Genomic DNA, 19830 nt, shown 5'->3' on the forward strand with positions numbered 1-19830 from the left:
TCTGAAATATTTTTCTCCTAGCACGCATATATGATCATTCAGAGGGGAAAGAGGACTCCAGGTTTGCATTCGTATCGCGGTTCGATTTTAAAATTAGACACAGCAACATTACGAAGCTCTCTTGTCTGCTCATTCTAATTCGACTAGTTTAATTGCTCTCAGGCAACCGTGCAGGCACTGTGTGCACGGTTTTTGGCACCGAGTAACGCAAGTCAGAGTCAATGTCCGCGCAGGAAGCGCAGCCGCGCTGTTCCCCTGCGCGTTGCGCGCAGTGCTGCGCGCCCTGCAGCAAATCCGTGCCGGTGCCTTTGTTCTGTGTGCGCCTCGCTGTGCTGACAGCGGCCCGATTAACATGTCCTGGCTGCAGTTTTCCAGGTTTCCAGTAGATGCCCCCAGAGACCATTAAACGTCTAGAACGTCTCCAACCAAATGAAAGGCCAGTCTGTTTTCATTTTGCTTCTTGAAGTAACATAATTGTTCAAAGGAAACCTAAAATCGGTGTGGACACAACGCAGAAAAACAAACTTACTTGTTTCATAATAGATCATAATTTATTGGGTACTAAGGTTGAAAAAGTTTAAACTAGTTTATTAATGTAGCAGAAACATACTGTTAACAGTTGGATTTTCTAAAAGAAATCATGTACATTTAATTAGGTCTCAGTTTTTTATATTGATATTAGAAATAAAATCATCTTCGATTATGTAAAACATGAGATGTTCTGTTTAACCTCTCATTTTACATGCTGCTTAACATCATAAAAAGCAGCATGAAAAGGATTTTGAGGATTGAGAATTTATAGTTTATCTCAAGATATCATTAAAAGTTTACTGCTGTCACCTACACTACTTCTCTGTTCAAAAGCACTGTTGGCTGGGGAAAAAGATGTTGGAATTCTCATCTGGAACCACTTTGATAACTGAAACAATTTCAGAACTCGTTGCAGTGTCAAGCTCTCTTAGGTGTCTGAATACCATTCATCCCTGTACCATAATTAATTTCTAGCTCTACTTTATTGTTCATGTGTGGTCAGTCACTTGTGGCTTATATATTGCAGAAGCTTAAGGAAACAACTGTATTAATATATTTTCTTTGTGTATTTTCTGTTTCTAAGTATAACTAAGAGATAACTTATACCTTTATGCCTCTAAAATTTGAATGGTTATACAGTAGATAGTTTCATTGCTTGAGAGTTTAAATCAGTCAATTTTTTAAGAAAAAAAAAAATGCTCTGTACCATCTGATTACTTCAGCATTATTTCAATTGCTTTATGAATTAGGATGGGATTTATTAAAAGAATATTGGCACTAATTTTTAAAACTGACCTATTTTACTGTATGTTTTGTTTTCCTGTATTGGTTTGCTAATAATGCTACTTTGACTTCAAGTGAAATGCATCAGTCTACAGGAAATGACATGTTACATGGACACAGTTTTTCTATTTATATGAGTATCAGTACTGTGCTCAGTGAGTATGCAGTGAGTGTTAAAAATTAACTGAATGGCATTTTGTTTAGTCACTGTTAAGATCTTTTAGCAGTACTTTCTTGTTTACCTCCAATACATCTAATGATCTAATGCATTTGCATTATGTGTATATAGATCACGTTATATAAATAAATATGCACATATGTGTGTCTGCAATGCAGAATGTTTCTCCACTGCTCTGAGTTATATTACACTAGGATTCAGTTTTAGGCCTTTGGAAGTTGGTAAGAATTTTTTACCTGTATTCTTTTTTCTTTTTTTTTTTTGTTAGATAGAATTTTAAAACAGAAAAAATAAAGCATTGCATACACAGAGTAGAGAATACATTATATGGTATTAACATAATATCTTTACAGTATTTTTTAGTTATACACAGTGCATCTGATATATGACAAATATAGCATATTCTGGCAAATTAAAATTTAAATGTTTAAAGATATTTCCCATTTGCTTTTCTGAGATAAATGTTGCAAATGTTTTCTGGCACAGAATAGTTAAATATTTTCCCTTGTCTGTGTGAACAGTGTGTGTTTTTTGATCTCAAAAAACGCCTGTTCATATATTGAACATAAATTCAGTGCTCTCTAGCCTAAATTGTATCAGGATTTTGTAATATTTTTGTGTTCAATTCTGCAACTGAAATGTAAAAAATATATGTGAAGAATTAATGTATATCTATATAGTAATTAAGATATTTTCTTTTAATCATATTAAATATGAAATAATGCAGATTACTTACTTATTACTTCTCACATTACTGTTTATTTCATTGACATCTAGCTAATAAGTTTTTTAGATCACTTCCAGCTTATTAGCATTGTTAAAGAACTGCGGTAGCTCTTTTTAGGCTAGATGTACTAGTCTCATTAGGCTGCTGTTTAGTATGAGGCTATCTGAATTTGTTACATACACTATAAATCTCAGTTTTCAGATTCCATATTTATTTTAAAGCTGCTGAGAATCTGCAGTTAAATGGATTTTAATGTAAAAAAGACAGTCTAGAAAACAGTTTGGAAACTTAATGGAATATACAAAATAAAATTAACACATCTGGGTCCTTGCCATTTTACTGGTTTCTCTACTCACACTAGGTACCTGCAAACGCCTGCAAACCTTTACATCTGTACTTTAGTGTTGCAGACAGTGCCATTGGACTCATAGTTTTCTCCAGGACAGGACACAATCATTGTTTCATGCCACATAAAAGAAATATTTAGATTATTTCCGCAAATAAGACCTCAAAAGGTATATTACCTCTTGAGAATATTTGGTGACACAACTTTTTGCTGTGTATATCTTATCAGAGTTTATGAATGAGATAACTTTGATATAAATTCATCATTGCACCATTAAAACTGGGGAGAAATTTTTGAACTTTTGCATCAGTAAACCAGTCCCAGCTGAAGTTATATGCTAAACAGAAGCAAAATAGTATCTAATGATTATGTTTCTGGCATAGCATTTGTTTGACGTTTTAAACCAAGCCATCGTGTCCTACAGCAAAACTATTTAACATATACATTGTTTTGACATGTGGAATGTGCCTCATTTTTCCCTGTGCACTGTTTTAAAGCTAACTAAGAGTTCATTGTGTTTTCATGAGCTAATGTAAACATGGGGGGTTTTCCCATCAGTCAGCCTTTTTCACCAATACCAGCTAAAGAATTCCAGTATATTTTTAACATGTTTTCAATGTATATATATTGGTATTTATTCATGATTGCCATATTTACTTCCCTAGGATATGACATTTGTAATCGTATTTTAGCAGAACGCTTTTTTGAGGAGGGGGAAATACCCCTTCCCCGCTCCCAAACTGCAGAGGTGTCTTTCTGAAGGCTTAGTTATCTGTACTTATTTGGTAAGGTGGAGAACAGAATAGGGGTTTAAAGGCTGAAAATCTCTCTCTTTATTATTCCCAGTAACAGGAATTCATACAAGAAGAACATCTGCATAGACATGCTGCGACAGGGTTATCACGAGTCCTTCTCAGAGCTCTTCACTCTGATACAGAAGTGGGATGCCTTGAGGGAGGCTGCAGGGCCTGGGTCAGCCATATGGCAGCAGAAGTCCCTGGAGAAGCAGCCTGATAAGCTGGATCAGCTTTACCACTTCCTGACCAGGGCTGAGGCAGCCCAGCGAGCAGGTAAATGGGGGGATTGTGGGTAGCAGAGCAGCGGGAGCTGCAGCCACCAATGCCTGGGGAAAGCTTCCAAATTGTTTCATGTATGAATTGGAAACATTGCTGCATCTTAGCACATTTCAGCCTTAGTCAACTAAGCTGTATTTATAGAATAAATGATTGGAAACTGCAGATATCAGGAGAGGTTTTGTGAAGGGAAAAAAAAAAAGGGAAAAACATGTAGAGTGCATTATAATATCATCAGAAATCTTTGATGTATTTATAGCTTTGATAATATCTCAATTATTTTCTCATAGTTTCATTATTTATTGTTTTTCATTCTCTATTGATTTGAGTAGCTGGTTTTGTATTAGAAAAATTTAATAGGTAAAATGCTGTTTCACACAGTAATAGTTTTATAAATCTGATTTTATTAAATACCCTGTCTGCTAACTGTGTTTGGATTTGTGACTGACTTAAAAAGGATTGTGAACATGTCAAATAAAATGTAGCACACAGATGTAACATGCCACCTGTGAATTACTGGATATTAGTGAAGACATAACTCCAAATTACTGTATTTTCTCTATTGCCTACTATTACTAAGCACTCATATTTATTTCCTTTTACTATAAATAGTAACATAACTTACTCTGTCTTTCTCCTTTGGAATAATTGTAGGGATGGAGGCAGATAAACTGCAATCCTGTTTCATGGCTGAGCTGATTTCACTATAGTTGGCTTGTTTCTAATTGCATTTAGATCATTACAAATATGAAAATCTACAATAAATATTGTGAGTTTGAAACCTAAGCTTTTTGACTGAAATTTAGAAAGAGACAACTTCACTTTAAAAAGGAACAACAAAAAAACCCTTTCAGCACTTTAAAAATGTTAATTTAAATTGTTTATGTTTACTATGAAAGCCAAAAGTTGCCTTTATTTAATTCACTATAATTCTAGGCAAGAAGTCTAGCTAGCCCATGACTGGAAGGAATCTTTGGATTGCTCTGGAATATGACTAAAACCTGAATAGGCTTCCCTGTAGCTTGCAGGAGTACAAGAGAGAAGTTTTGTGCTCAGGCTGCCCTGACAGAAGCATATTGCCAACGCTCTGATGTTCAAAAACTAGTAGATACAGCAAAAACTAGTAGATACAACAAAAACTTGTAGATACAGCTTATCTTGATGGACCTGCTTCCCACAGCTGCTTGAGGGAAGCTGCATTTTGCCTTCCTTCAGTGCATGATATTTTTCAATGTTACAAACTGATGTGTGACAAAAGAGTTGGCAAACACGCTCCCAGAGAGTCAGGGTGCTGCTGACTGTGCAGTTTCTGCCTCCATGAAAGGCAGGAGCCTGTTCACTGAACTCAGCATTCGTTGTGTGCTGGGCTCTGTAAGTGCTTCACCTCTCACAGAGACAGGGTGCCACCAATTGTCTGACTGATTGTATCTTGCCTCTAGGAGACAATATCTCCCAACTTTGCCTGTTAAAGTTGGCTAAAATGAAAAAAAGAGGAAATAATAAGAACATGCCAATAGTTGGCAAGTATCTTTATTGAATTGCTGAGTCAAGTATAGTTAGTTTTGATTTTTTCACCAGTTTCAGTGTAAACCTTTGCACAAATCTCTTGTTTGTTTTAAGTGAGGCTTGAATCACATGGCACGTGAAGGGGTGGATGCTAATTCATGTTGCAGATGTTAGAGCTAGTAGTGCTGTGAAGATAAAATATGAATTATACAGCTCATCAAATACTAATTCAGTAGTTTCGCTAATCCAGTTACTCTCTGATTCTAATCAACTTGCTTGGGGCTCTGGCTTATGATCTCCTGACAACTGTAGTTGACACCATTTAAGAAGTGTTCAGCAGTTCACCTCAGCTGGAACTTACCATGATGGAGCAGTCACAACAGCAGCTGACCCGTATTTGCTCTTCAGCCTCCACAGTTCAAGCTTAAAAGGCTGAAAGTAATATTTGGGGCTGCAAACTGTGAGAGTTTCGCAGTGTGGCTGATGTCACTGATATTAGGCTAGCTGAAAGCTTGCCTGTCTCAAGTATGCTGTCCTGAGTAACAGTTGTGTTGAAGAAGAGATAGCAGGTATAAATTATAAAAAAAAAAAAATAAAACAAAACCAAAAACCAACCTTCATGACTTGTTAATTTTTTTGGTTAATTTAGACTTCATGGAGGGATTAGTTTTGATCCTGAAGTGGTAAGTGAAGACACTTACTATGTCACTAAATAATTTTCTTATTTGTTATTTAGTTTTTCTCACCTGATATTTTTGTATCATAGAGTATTGCAGTCTTAATTGTGAATATAAGGTAGAACTGCTGCTTTTAAGTTTAGCCTTTTATGGTTGTTACCATAGTGCATAGAAAAAGCTAGATATTCATTCATTTTCTATATTGATTGGTGGAATATGTTAATCTTTTCATTTTTTTGATAGTTAGTAGTTATAGGACACTGTAATGCTGGACATAAATTGTTCACTTGGACAGAATCAGTGCCATCCATCACAATGTGGAGGCTGATATCAAAAAGCAATTCTTTTCTTTACTGCTAGGTTTGAAAATAGTGACATTTTGTTTATCAGCATTACATTGTACAGACCATTTACCTTTACATACACCAGTGAAACTTCTTTCTGTTTGCATTTTTAGTGGAATATTTTGATTGAACTTCATCATACAGGAGTAAGGGTTGGTTTTTTGTTTGGTTTTTTGTTGTTGTTTTTTTTTAAATTGGCTATTACCAATATTATACTCTGTGCAGAGAAAATATCTTTTTTCTGTCCAACTTAATCTCATTGTCATTGTATTTGAATACCTCCCAAATATTTAAGATAGAGAGCTAGCATTAATCCTTGCAGCTTCTCAGGAAAATAGCTGACAGTTATTTTGCCCTGGGTACAGCATTATCCCAAAAACACTGTCAGAAAAATTGGCAATACTTGACTGCGTTCCTATTTGGTCTTTTTTCTTTTTTTTTTAATGCAAATAATGTAAATGTTTCTGACTTAAAAATTGAGTTGTTTCTAATTATTCCTTGATCTTCCTTCATTATCATGGACTAACCCCTCTTTTTACTAGTTCTGGTCTCAGTAGCTTAAAAAACAGGAGATAGTTTAGCTGTTTAAATATGTATAGCAATGTATCTATATAGCTCAGCATTTGACGTATACAGTTATTTCTCAGCATGTGAGGTTTTTTCAAAAAGAAAGTTATGTTTTGAGGCCCTGGGATGGCCTGCCCAATTGCCTGATTGCCTGCCTGATTGTACTGCTCAGAGTAACTTCACTTAAAGTACAGTTGTCCTTGAAAGATGTAATACAGGGCTGGCAAGTTGTTGCTGCTGTCCCTTTGACAAGCCACATCTCCCCAACCCCTGCTCAGTGCTGTTCTGCGAGTTAGCAGGAGGCAGAGTTTGATGCCACAGTCCATCCTTGTCTGACATTGAGGGTTGGTAACTAAATATCCTTTGCCTGCTGACACGCTGCGAACAAATGATGACCATACCCTGCAGAAGTGCACCAACTAAATGGAATTATTTTAGTCTGTCTAAGACACAGACAAAATTTGACTCTGGATCTCTGTGTCTTTGGGTGGGTCATGGGGAAGAAGTAGGAACAGAAGTAGGATATCCACCTAAAAAGGCATTTACTTACATTTTAGACCCAGTGTATCATGTGCCTGGGAGGACAGTTTGTTATAATCATAATGTTGCTGTTCCTCAGATAAAAATCTTCAAACTGAAATTGAAACCTTTAAGGTGATATTTGCACAGATTTTAACATATGAATGTATCTGATTCATTAAAGCAATATTTGGCTGCTACAGTCTGTCTTATTGTTTTAAAATGCATTGCTAATTTACTTGTTGTGTCTGTACACTTATTAGGCTAAGCCACTTCTTTGAATTATCTTGTCAACATATTGTGTAGCTGCTTTTATTTAGTTAGTTAGCACTGAGCCTACCAGAAGAATGATTGCTAGTGTGCAGATTATGCTGTAAAGCATCAATCGTGTGTTTTAGACTGAGGCCAGCCTCCCAGTGATAGTGTGCCAGATTTGTTTGTTGTTAAATTGGAGGTCACCTGTCCCAGTTTTATTTCAGAAGGGCTTGGAAAGTGTTGCTCTTCAGATTACATCTGAATTACATATTAAATGTAGGCTTGAACCCTAACTGAATCCTTACCTAGGACTAGCAGAGGCATTGAAGAGCTGGTGTAATCAGTGCTTGCTAGAGCGAGCTGGTTTACTTGTATTGTACAACTTGAAGAGAATGAAAGACAAGGTACAACTCAGGAACAATTAAAGGGAGAGACGTCTCAGCCATTGGCTCTGCTTTGCCAGAGCAGGGGAGTGAAACCAAGGGAAGTGCCACAGGTCAGAGCCTGCTGTGTGTGTTGAGCAGCCAGCACTGCGGTGGCAGATCAGTGTTCACTGTGCCAAAGCCAGTGCACAGAACCTGTACTCGGGTATGAACGTGCCTTCAAAGGGGCAAGACACAGCTTATTAGGTGATCATTGGGGCAGCTGGTGGAGAGTAGGAGAGAAGACCTGGAAGCTGTTGCTTTCTCAGATTTCATCTGCTCTTGTTTCCTGACCCCATGAAACATTTGTGGCAGGCTGTACTCTAAATGCTGAATCTGTGCATGTGCTACTGGCTGCTCACCCCTGTTCTAGAGAATGAGACACAGTATCAGAAGGAAGTGCTAACTTGGCTCTTTTTTCCTCACTTATGTGTACAGAAAACTTTTGACAGTATGAATTATCACTTCTTATTGTAAAAGATTACTTTTCATAAAATATATGAAGAAAGCATGAGTATTTTATGTGTTTGGACTGGAAAATCTTTCTTTGGCTGAGGTACTTAAGGTTGAAAACAAGAGTTTAGCATTTTACAGTGGAAAGCTTTTCTGTAAGATTTCACACTTATGCCATAGGCTGGGCTAGAAACATTACAAATAACTGTATTACCCATGCTGCTTTGGAAAAAAAATTGAAAGAGGTTATGTATTAAAAAAGAAAAAGGATAAACATACCAAAACCTCTTAATATTTGTTTGCAGGAGGCAGTTTTGTTTAGTTTTTGGGGGATGGGGAAAAGAACACTGTTTTCTTTTCTAAGCAGAATGGTCATTCTTTACTTAGCATTGTATCACAGGAAAAACCACAGCAGTTGCTAGAGACCAGTGGAGGAGTTTATTATTTTTCTAATTAGCTTAGAGAAAGTGAAGTGATTCTGCCCAGGAAAGAAGCCAAGCCTTCTCAAAATATAGCCAACTATAGAACTACCAGTGTCTTCAACAGAAGCAGCATTTCTTAGAAAAATTCAGTAGTGTATTTTCATTGCAATGGTTTGGAGTCCCCCTTTAGCATTCCAGACTACCAGTTAATTGCCATATATCATTATCATTAGATAGCTTTATCTTTACTTGGCAAAATTGTATCCTGACTGTTCCCTTAGTACCCTTGTTTACCTTGTCCTTTCATTGACTATATTCCCCTTATGTACCTGGCAGTGTTGGGAGGGGTGTGCTCTGTGTACTCTCTGCCTCATGATATCAAGGAAACAGAGGCTCTGCCTGCTTGATGGTGCCAGCGTGGTAACTCACAGCAACCTTTCTTCATCTGTGTGCAAGTTTAACTTACGGATAAGCTTCCTGGAAAAAGGAATGATTGGGTGGTCCTGTCTGTAGGTGTTAGAGGCATGATTGTCCTGAACAAGCAAATGGGAATGATTCTTTGCCGTGTATGGATACAGGTGGAAATAAACTGATTGCAGCACCATATTCTATTACCATTCATGCTTCTTTTTGGCCCAACAGCCTCCACCTGGGGTCTTTCTGTGTGTGAATTCTTCACAGCATCAGCTACCTTGCCACTCAGGCACTGGTAGTGCTTTCTCTGACAAAAGAAAAATGAAACTTCCAGTATTAAAGCTGTCTCATTCTGACATAAAAAATTACTCTTAGTGGCTTAATTGATTTTAGACCACTCCTTTATATGTCTTCAAGTGTAAATGGTCAGTTATAATCCAGTCATACTCACTAAAAACAACTGAGTGAAATAGAAGGTGAGTGTCAGCAGCTGTTGAAAAGTTTCTATTATGGCCTTTCTCTGGCAGGAACAAATGACTGACTGGTGGGTTTTTGAATGGAAAATATTGGGCCATAAGTGCATGTTGAGAAATTTCTTTCTGATATCTGTATTTTAAAAATCAGTACAAGTTCTATTTTCCATTAACAAGAACAACAGTGTCTTTTCTTTTTTCAAGGAAAATAACAAGGCAGGATGTCTTCATGAGGTTGTTTTCATCTGTTCTCTAAAGAGCATTTCTGTACTTCTTTTCCTTTCTCCCACTACATCCTGTCATGAAGGAGTTCATACAGATGTGGGAGCAGCTGTACTTAAATCACAGTGGCATCATTTGCAGATCTTCTATATGTTTCTTTTCTCTCATCTTAGCTCTGTTGGGATTGTCATACTCAAACTCCACCCCACTATCCTTGTGCATTGCACTACGTAGTAGTTGCCTAGCTGAACAGAACATGCAGACCATGGATCTGAATGATCCTCTGTTCCATGCACACCTTTGCTTGCCAAGGGGACGGTTCCTGAGGAGAGCCCAGGAACAAAGATTCTGTTCAGTGGGCCAGTCAGGGGCTATGGCTTGAGCATAACAAGGGAAGAGCCTACTTGACAGTTGAGATGTGCCTGAAGAGATCCTGATGCAGAGCAGGAAATACTGTATGTGTTTAATATATGGGGTTTAATATTTAAGCTCAAATCGAAGGGATTTTCTTAAAATCTCTGTTTAACAAAAATATGTCCACAAGGTTTGATAGGGATACTTGACTTTTGTGCATAGACACCCAATTTCAAAGTTGTTTTCCATTGCAAAGAACAATGAAAATAAAATATTTTTTAAAGTTCAGATTAAACAAAATGAAATAAATCAATTTTCTGTAATTTGCATTCTGTGACAAAACCACTAAAATTTTAAAATATTATAAAACAAATACTGAAACGTAGCATGACTTTTAATTTGTTTTCTGCTTAATTTTTGTGAAATATTGCTGCCTTCAATTTGGTAATTTGGCATTGAAAAAATGCTCTGTTGGATAATTGCCCATAAGATGTGTTCTTAGCCCTGCTTCAGCTCTTCAATTAAGTCCAAAACTGTGAATTATCAGGTCTCACCATCTGCTCCATCAAGTTCTGTTTGTTGTGTGTGTAGCTGCCATTTTGTGTAGATGTTCATCTTTACAGTGTTCTCACAATCCTGTGACTTAAATGTTCTGGAAGACTTGAATTTAGCTTCCAATGTTTTATGAAATTAATGTAATTTTTGAAAGATTAATAGGATCAACCTTTGAATCTTTATCTATGTGCTTTCCTATTTGCTTCTTATTTAAAGACAGGAATTTGTCTTGCAAGAACCATTTCACAATTGCTTGTGTGATTCAGACTTCTTTTTCTGTTCATTCAGTATCACATTCCAGTGCCATCGTTCCCTCCCTGACAAGTGCTACAGAAATTTAATTTTTTTTGTATCAACAGATACAGAAAGATGACTTTGTCTACATGTATTCTGTTATCAGTTGTAAAGAATTTACTATACAAAATCAGAGATGTCAAAGCTTTAATGACTGAACTACCTCTGGGAGATTTTATAGAAGAGAGTATTTACCTATTCTAATATTTTTCTTCTCCTGGGGAGATAAAAAGTTCACTTTTACTAAGTCTGACATAGTAGCTTTACCACTGTCAGAATAATCTCAATGAATTTCTTGATTTGTATGTCAGATTTTGAATCCAGAAGACAGTACAGCCTTTAAGTACATCGTTTGGGGTTTATTTTATGACCAGCATATCTGGCCAGCCACTGTCCAAGACAGTTACAGAGAAATGGTTGTCTTTGTGCACTTCTCATTGTTATTCACCAGCAGGATAGTCATCAGAGGGTCACATTAAAGTTCATTCAATCAAAGCTGTGGCAGTAGCAATAGTCCGCCTCAGGTCAGTTCCATCTCTTGAGATTTGTAGGGCACTACCTAAAGTTATTTGCGTAATTTTATGTAGCATTAGTGCCTTGATACTTTGTAGCAAAGATTTCAAAGGCAACAAATCTGTATCTTGTGTTCTTCTCCAATGACAACACAATTATCTTGCCCCTTGCTGTGTTATTGTAACCATTTGTATGTATCCTCTGGTATCTTCTAAGTTCATTTTCACTTAGCTGTAATCTATATATAATGTGCATTGTTATCTTTATGTTAATAGTTATAATTAGGTTTCATATTTCTCTGTTCATGTGGTTATTTGTTTATGTACTTGTAATGTAATCATCGTGGGAACCTCTGCCTTTTACTTTTGAGATAATCTTTAAAAGTGCTCCCTTGTGCTGCAGTAGATGTGTAAATTGGGGTGAGATAAATCACAGCCAAGAAGTATCTGCTTTTCTTCATTGAGAGTAAGGTGATCCCAGAAAACTCATACCTATATCTAAATTGGTTAGTTTGAATGAATCCCGGCTGTGTCTTGACTTTTTTTATCTATCTATCTATCTATCTATCTATCTATCTATCTATCTATCTATCTATCTATAGATGTGCTTCCATATATATATGTACACATACAGAGGTAGATATATGTATATTAAGCCCAAACCAGTTGTTACTTCCATTCCAGTATCATTTGCAGATATTTTTGTGAGGCTATTGTACCAAAATATTCTTAATTTCTAATGTATGAATAAGTTTTATATGATGTACACTCCTGGATATTCTGAAGAAGAAGTACCTATGAGGTACTTTTTCCTCTTGGGGGGAAACAAAAGGCAGGAAAACTCACAGCCATTAAGAATGTTCTGATTAGGTATACATGAAGTCTATATGTTGATAATTATTCCTCTCAAAGTCAAATTTATAAACTTAAGCTGATGTTTTGGCATCTTTTGGTATCAAACCTTAGATACAAATGATAAGATGATAATCTCGATGTAATTTCTGGTGTATTTCTGTTTTGGTGATTCTAAAGAGATTGTGAAACATTCTCATTTCTTGAAGGTGTGTTATTTAAAATAGTTGAAATGGAAACATATGTAACACAAACTGGTTCAAAAATAATAATTTTATATATTTTAATGGGAATTATTTAAAAGATAGAAATATGAGGTACCACTGCATGGAGAAAAAAACCCTGGGAAAATAAATAGGAAAGCAAAATAATAAATAAAAAAGCAAAACCAACAAACAAGTATTGTTTACCATCGAAGAAGTGGAATGAATTTTTAAATAAAAAAAACTAAACCAGAGAGTGTTCAAGAATGGGGAAAAGACATTTCAGCTTGATTTCAGAAAATTTTAAGCAAGGAAGATTCAGCAAAGGTTCTCCAAAATGGACAAGATAGATAAAAAATGGAGAACAAATACTGGCTAAACCTCTTGAAGACGGCTGACATTATTAGGTGATAACAGGGTTCTTTACAGTTCTTACTGTGTTGTGCAACACACTGAAGGGCTTTACCAAGATGTTCTGAAGTCAAAGAACTTAGTTATGACAACAGACAGACCGAGAGCTTTAGATTGCTTCCTATTAGACCGTACGTATTTTGTCATTTTTATTTTTGAGACAAAACATGCTAGAGATGAGGCTGAGGAAGGACTCTCTTGTGTGGTTTAGTGATGTATTCAAAGTACTTTTTTGAGTAATTGCTGCTGTTTGTTCCAAACAATGCAAGTGACTCACATAGATGATAGAATTTCAATTGAGAAATTAGTCCTTTTTGAAAGTTGGATTTGCCCCAATTCTTCCTGCAGATAACAAACGAAGAGACTTTAACTGCATCTTTTGTTCAAAGTGTTTTGATATGGTATCATAGTTTTAAAACACTTAGAAAAGAGCTGGACTTTGAGTGAGATCTTGCCTGTATTGAAATCAGGTTTTTTCCCCTGTTGTACTCCATACCTAGGAGTAAGAGAGGTTTTTTCTTTCTTTTCCCCCTTCTCTATGTTGAGCACAGCTTACAAATTGTAGAACTCAGAGAGCAGAGCAGGTCTGTTCACACATCGGTCTCTTTCCTGCTGCAAGACTTGTGGTTCATAACTTCTTCTTGGCCCAAATTATTCTAAGAACTGTCTGTTTGGCTTACGTTCCTTTAACAGCCTAAAGTGCAATAAGTAGCCAGTGAAAACTGCAAAGGAATTTTAGTTAATTATTCCCATTCACATCTGACATAAGCAGAGTTTGGAAAGAAAATTCATTTAGTTTAGCCAGCGATAAATTTAGCTGTGAAACATATAGGTTCATGCTGTACTTTATTATTTCATAGATTCTTCAGCATCATGTAGGGAATATATGTTTCAAATCTCCCTTAGGGAGAAGCAATATGATAAGAGTTGTCAGGCAAGTTTTAGATCTCTACTCTACAGTTTTGGAATAATCCAAAGAGGATATTTTTGCGGAATTTTTTTAGAAAGTGCTTTTTTGAGAGAAATAATTCTAATTCCATAGAAGCTCTCATTCTGTAATTTTAAATTGTGAATAATACATTTGTTGATAATTTTGTAATGCTACTTAGATTTGGGACTTGCAATGTTTTTATAAATTTTAGGGATAGTGTGTGTCCATTTAGCTTTCTGAGATGATAAAGAATGGGAACTAAATGTGTCAGATCACAAAGGAGATCTGTGACTTTGAATCTCCTCTACGTTCCACATTTGTTCTGAGAACAATACCTTGGTGAACTGTCTTTTTCAGTGCAAGATGTAAAATTTCAAATTGTCCTTAATTTCTGAGAGAGGTAAGCTACTAAATATGGGAAAATACATGAAAACTGAAAGCCTTACTTGCTAGTCTAACTTTGAATATTTTAAATGGCACAAATTAATGGATTGTGTTTGCCACATACTTTGTTTTGTTGTCTCCATCACTGCAGTTGCTACTTTATACCTGTTTTGAAAGCTCTCGGTGCCTTTTCAGGTCTCGGTGGCTCAAACAAATGCTTCTCCAGCAGTGACTGTGTGCTTTTTTTACTCACTCTAGTCTCTCTTTTTTGACTAGCCAATCTCTTATCCAGGTTTTGCATGTTTTATTGAACTGAATTTTGGTTTTGCATGCAGAAATGAGAGCAATTTATTGTGGTTTTGCTAAAATAAGTTTTCAATTCTGCCTAATTTGTAAGGTTACAATTTTCCCCTTATGATATTTCTTTGACTGGACATGTAGGATAACTTGGTGGTATTTGAGTAGTGGAAATATAAATAACTCTTAATTTTCATTATATTATTATTGCTGTAATATGTAAGATTTCTGAAAGCTGATGATAAATTAACATTTTGATTGTAATTTTTGTTTTTAAAGGACACTATGAGGAGGTGTACGATAACCAGCTTAACTTGGCCTACTGTTTCAGCGACCCTGAGGATAAATGGTTAAGCAATTACTTTTATGAGCAATCCTTTAACACTGCTCAACTGATAAAAAATGATGATGGGAAAAGACAAGCACAAGCACATGCAAATATGGGCATCATCAATGAGGAACAAGGTAAGTCATGAGATCATAAAGCTACATTGTATCAGCATTGAGACAGCCATATTTGGCAATTTGTGTTTCATCACAGGGCACAATATTTCAATGTAAATTTGATCTGCAACTGTAATTTTAAAAGTTTTAAAACTATTGCAATTTTAATTTTTGGAGCAGCAAATAAGAAGACAAAGAAGTCTATAATTATTCACAGACCTTTTTCCTCTGTTGACATTCTATCTACAGTTGAAAGTACTCAGCCAGATGAAAAACAAAACACAATTTTAAAGGAAGCGTTTATTTGCCTTTGCACTAGAAAAGGTTCTTTGGGTTTGACCTCACTTCCTTTTGCTTGTTTTTGACAAGAGACAGTAATGCTGCCTCAGGCCACAAGTGTTGGAGTAGGATGGCATCCCTAGTTACTAAAATTGGGTTGATTTAAAAGAGGCATGAACATGTAATTCAGTTTAATGCTGCCTCCAATTTACACTTAGATAAAACAGCCTATATTTTTGTGTTCTTTTTAAAAACTACCTTCTGGTTCTCTTGACTGAAAATGACACCCTGTTTGTTTGTACATGACTGCCACATTGGTGTTTGCTTCAGATTTATACGTTACCACAAGGTCCGTTTCTCCATGCATGTATCTGTATCCTCAAACTGGGAATCTCTGAAATTAGAAAAGATATTAATAGAAGTAACTAGAATCATAAAACATCCCAGGCTAGAAGGGATCTTGAAAGATCATCTGGTACAACCTTTCATGGGAAACGAAGTCTAGGTGACATTATTTTAGCACCCTGTCCAGTTGTGTCTTGAAACCCTCCAGCAATAGGAACTCTTAATGCATCCTGGGGAGGCTCAAGTAACTGAATAAGACCTATCTTCCTGTTCTAATTCCTAAGTCCATTGGAAGCCTGACCATTGCTTCAAATACATGTGATTCGTACAGTCACTACGTTTTTGGTTTTTAAGTTGGACTTTGTGGGTTGAAACCATTCCAACTTTGAGCTCAGCTTGTGGCTGGTTTCTCAAATAGAATGTCTTTTCTCAGAAAAAAAAGATTCACAAAAATTGAAATATTTTCTGGAAACAGTGTAATTCCAGTAAGTGTCTGACAGAATGGGTGTGTTTTGAAAGATGGCCTAATTTCCCTGAAAAAAAAAAAACTAGCAGAAAACATAAAACCTGCAGCCTTTTTTTTTTTTAATTGAAAGATCATTGTCCTGGTTTTTCCCCACATTCTCCTCAAGCTGAAATATCACACCTTTTCCAATAGTTCCTCATATTTTCTAGACTGCTGGCCATTCACACTGTTTTCCTCTGAACTGTTGCCATATCTTTCTTGTCTGCAACACCCACAGCTGGATGCAGTTTTAAAATTTGAGTTCATACCAATGATCAATAAAATGGAAGGATTACTTTTCTTACAAGTTGTACTTTTATTTGTATTTTCAGGTATGACATCTACATTCTTTGTTTCAGCATAACTTGCATACTCATTTTAAGCTCATGATCTTCATTAATCTCTAAATTCTTTTCTGAAGAACTGTTAACTAGCTATTCTGTTCCCCATTCTGGGATCACCAGTTAGTTCTGCCTAAATGCAATGCGTTGCTTTCTTTTTGCACTGAGTAGCATCCTGTGGTTTTTAGGTGGTTTCTAGAAATTGTCAAGATTGTTTTGAATTCTGAAGTTGTCCTTCAACATGCTTTTTTCCTCTTCCTAGTCTTGTATCATTTGAACACTTAAAAATCATTTTTCTATCCTGTAATTCACATCCTTAATGAAAATCCAGAGTGGTTAACTGGGCGTAGGACCAGCACCTGTGGAACCTCACTGAGTATCTTTTTCCGTACTGACAGGGAGCTACTGATAATCAATGTCTATATAGGATTTCCTAACCAATTCACACTCACCTAACAATAGTTGCAGGTGAACTGTGCTTCCTTAATGCTTTACAAGAAAGTTATATGACAGAGAGAAAGAATTTACTAACATATATAGAAGGTTGGTTTGATGACATTCACTCTTGATGTATTGTCATTGGATTTTCACATTTTCTCTAAATGCTTCAGAATAATCTGTTTAACTGTATATTTATTCCAGTATTGTTCCAGGAATCAAAGTTAAGCTAAATCCAGTTTCTCAGTAGATAAGATAGCACTTGCTTAAAGCCCAGCTAGTCACAATCAAGTAATTTTCCTTTTGAGTGAAAAATGCTTAATTAGCTTATCTGGAATAAAATGATTGAAGTTGCTGGATTTTTTGTAACCTTTTTACTTGGTCCTTCAGTTACTAAAAAAAAAAACCAATATAAGAAGGTCCATAAAAGCAAACATCCCTATCTGGGTGACTCACTACTGTTATTGAACCACTGCCAAAAAAAAAATTAAAAAATTAACATTTCCTGCTTTTATGATGTGTTAAGCAAAAGTTGTTGAATACTTAACATCTTTAAGCCCATTACAAAGGCAGGTAAGTAAAGTTAGGAAATACACTTTGAGATGCGCAGAGGAGAGGAAATGTCATTTTTTCTGCTGTAAAATATTAGAAAATTCCAGAAGAGATGTTTCTTATTAGCATTGGTAAGGAGAGATAAAGCAAGGTGCATTTTCACTGCCCAGGGTAAAGCTCTACTGAATCTGTAGGGTCTGTCTTTTGCAAATATTTTATTTCCACAGAGAGAGGAGAAAGAATTAAGAAGCTGAAAGAGTAAGTGTAGGATTTGCTTTGAGGGACCGCTGAGAAAGAGATAGCAGATGTATTCCATGCACTTTTTATTTTCAGCCAGTGAAAAATTAAATCACAAGTTCTGATTGCACAAAAAGTGTAAGAGCAGATGTTGAGTTGGCATTGTACAAAATTGCATGAGTATTAATGCCATGGCAAGTAAAATTCTAAGCATACTATTTTTGTTATTAGTACAGGTAGATATAGCTTTTAAATTAAATGGTCTTTTTTTGTTCAGTTATTTATAATGCTGTAACCTAATGTGTTTGTGAACTGAATGAGTCAGATGCCCACTTCAGATGGGGATATATACAGGAATAGATACACATGGTCATGTTTGTGTGCATTAATATATACACATAGGAATATGCATACGTATCTATACAAATACGGGGATTTGGGTAGGTGTGTGAATGATGCCTAACATTTACATGATATGTTCATCCAATTTAAATCACCATGTCTGTATTAACTGCATTGATTAATAGTACAGCCAGGAGGATAGGAGAATTTACAAGAATGAGAAGTTAGTCTAGCAGACTTTCATATGTGCATCCTTTAAAATGTAAATATCTTGGACCAGTTCTTTTCAGTTCTCTCACCCAATAGTGTATTTTTTATTACTTGTGCATGGAAACTGTCTATATATGCTTAGGATGGATTACTTAGGAGTGTGAAGTTAAATATGTACTTGCAAAGATTGTTGTTTGCCTTGGAAGCAAATCAATAAATTTGCTGGGTAATTTTTGTGTAATCAAATTTAAAGTTCTTTGACTTCCAGCCTGGTCCCTGTCCTAAAGGCTGGATATAATCTGATGTTCATTAATCTTCAAAGCTAAATATTTGAGGTGTCTGCAGTGTAGACTTCAGTCATGGTATTTGGATGCAGGCAATTAGTGGCTGTCAGTACATAGTGGCTCTCAGTACATAAGGGAAAGAAAACAATAGTAATTGAGTAGCCAGCTACAGACACAAATGGGACATTCTGCTTGGAGCAAACATGCTTTTAGTCTAATTCTTTGCAGAATTATATTTGAACCTCTTTAAAAAAACTCTGTAAAATACCATCTCCGTTTACAAGTTATCCAAATGAGATGCTATTCATTGATTATTGTAGGAGTCTTCAGGCTGTGATCCTGTTCAATTAGCTGTATTCACCTCATAGTTTGTCTTTCCTCAGGGGACTGATAATAAATTGTTTTATTAGTTTGGTTACTAGTTATTTTCTCACATAGCTATTAAGCATGCCAATGTCACTTTATACACATTGAAAAAGCAATGTCATATTCTAGTATTTTTTTCTGACATTAAATCCAGCATTACTTGTCATCCAAGTAAGCACAGACTTTGTGACAGAATCTTGGTTAAGAAAAAATAATTTTAAAAATATTTTTACTTCTAAAAACACATTTAAAGCACAGGAGTAATATCAGTCATTATACATGTGTGCATTTTTCTGCTTATCATAAGCAGAAGATTATCATAGTCTGTGATAGTTCTATTATATTAATATAAATTCTGCTAAAGTTACATGTGAGCTTCAGGTTTATGCTGTTGTATCCTGCAGAAGAAACAGTCTGAGTGTACTGATAGACATAGCTAGTGCTAGTTGGTGTAGGTTCTTATATTGCTAGTGCTCATCGTTACAATATTTGAGTGCTTTCTGTTTTGTATTAAACAGTTAACATCTCTCACACATGAAATTACGTAGACTTTAAATATATGCATCCCAAAGTTTCAGATAACTTATATCAGTAACTAAAGCAGTCCAGAGGAAACAAGGAATTTGTATGTGAAGGAGCTGTTTGCTTCAAATAGGTTGTAACAAAATTTGATATATTTCTATGTTATTCAAAAGCATAATAAAAACAGATATCTGAAAGCGTATCTGTTCTGAAAGCAGCCATCAAGGCCATTGCAAGTAATACAGGTGTTTGTGTAAATG

General features: G+C 35.7%; 1 protein-coding gene across 1 annotated transcript in view; it reads left to right on the plus strand.

Annotated features, from left to right (window-relative positions):
• TTC29 (tetratricopeptide repeat domain 29) overlaps positions 1-19830 on the plus strand; it is a gene marked incomplete at both ends in the record, with an annotated part of 45078 nt that overhangs the window by 11847 nt on the left and 13401 nt on the right. Inside the window, 2 exons of the mRNA XM_029085257.1 lie at positions 3412-3635; positions 14985-15170. Of these exons, the coding sequence (XP_028941090.1) occupies positions 3412-3635; positions 14985-15170 (410 nt within the window). The remainder of the gene's footprint in view (positions 1-3411; positions 3636-14984; positions 15171-19830) is intronic.

The sequence above is a fragment of the Antrostomus carolinensis genome, unplaced genomic scaffold, assembly GCF_000700745.2.
Source record: "Antrostomus carolinensis isolate BGI_N321 unplaced genomic scaffold, ASM70074v2 scaffold53745, whole genome shotgun sequence".
Lineage (NCBI taxonomy): Eukaryota > Metazoa > Chordata > Aves > Caprimulgiformes > Caprimulgidae > Antrostomus > Antrostomus carolinensis.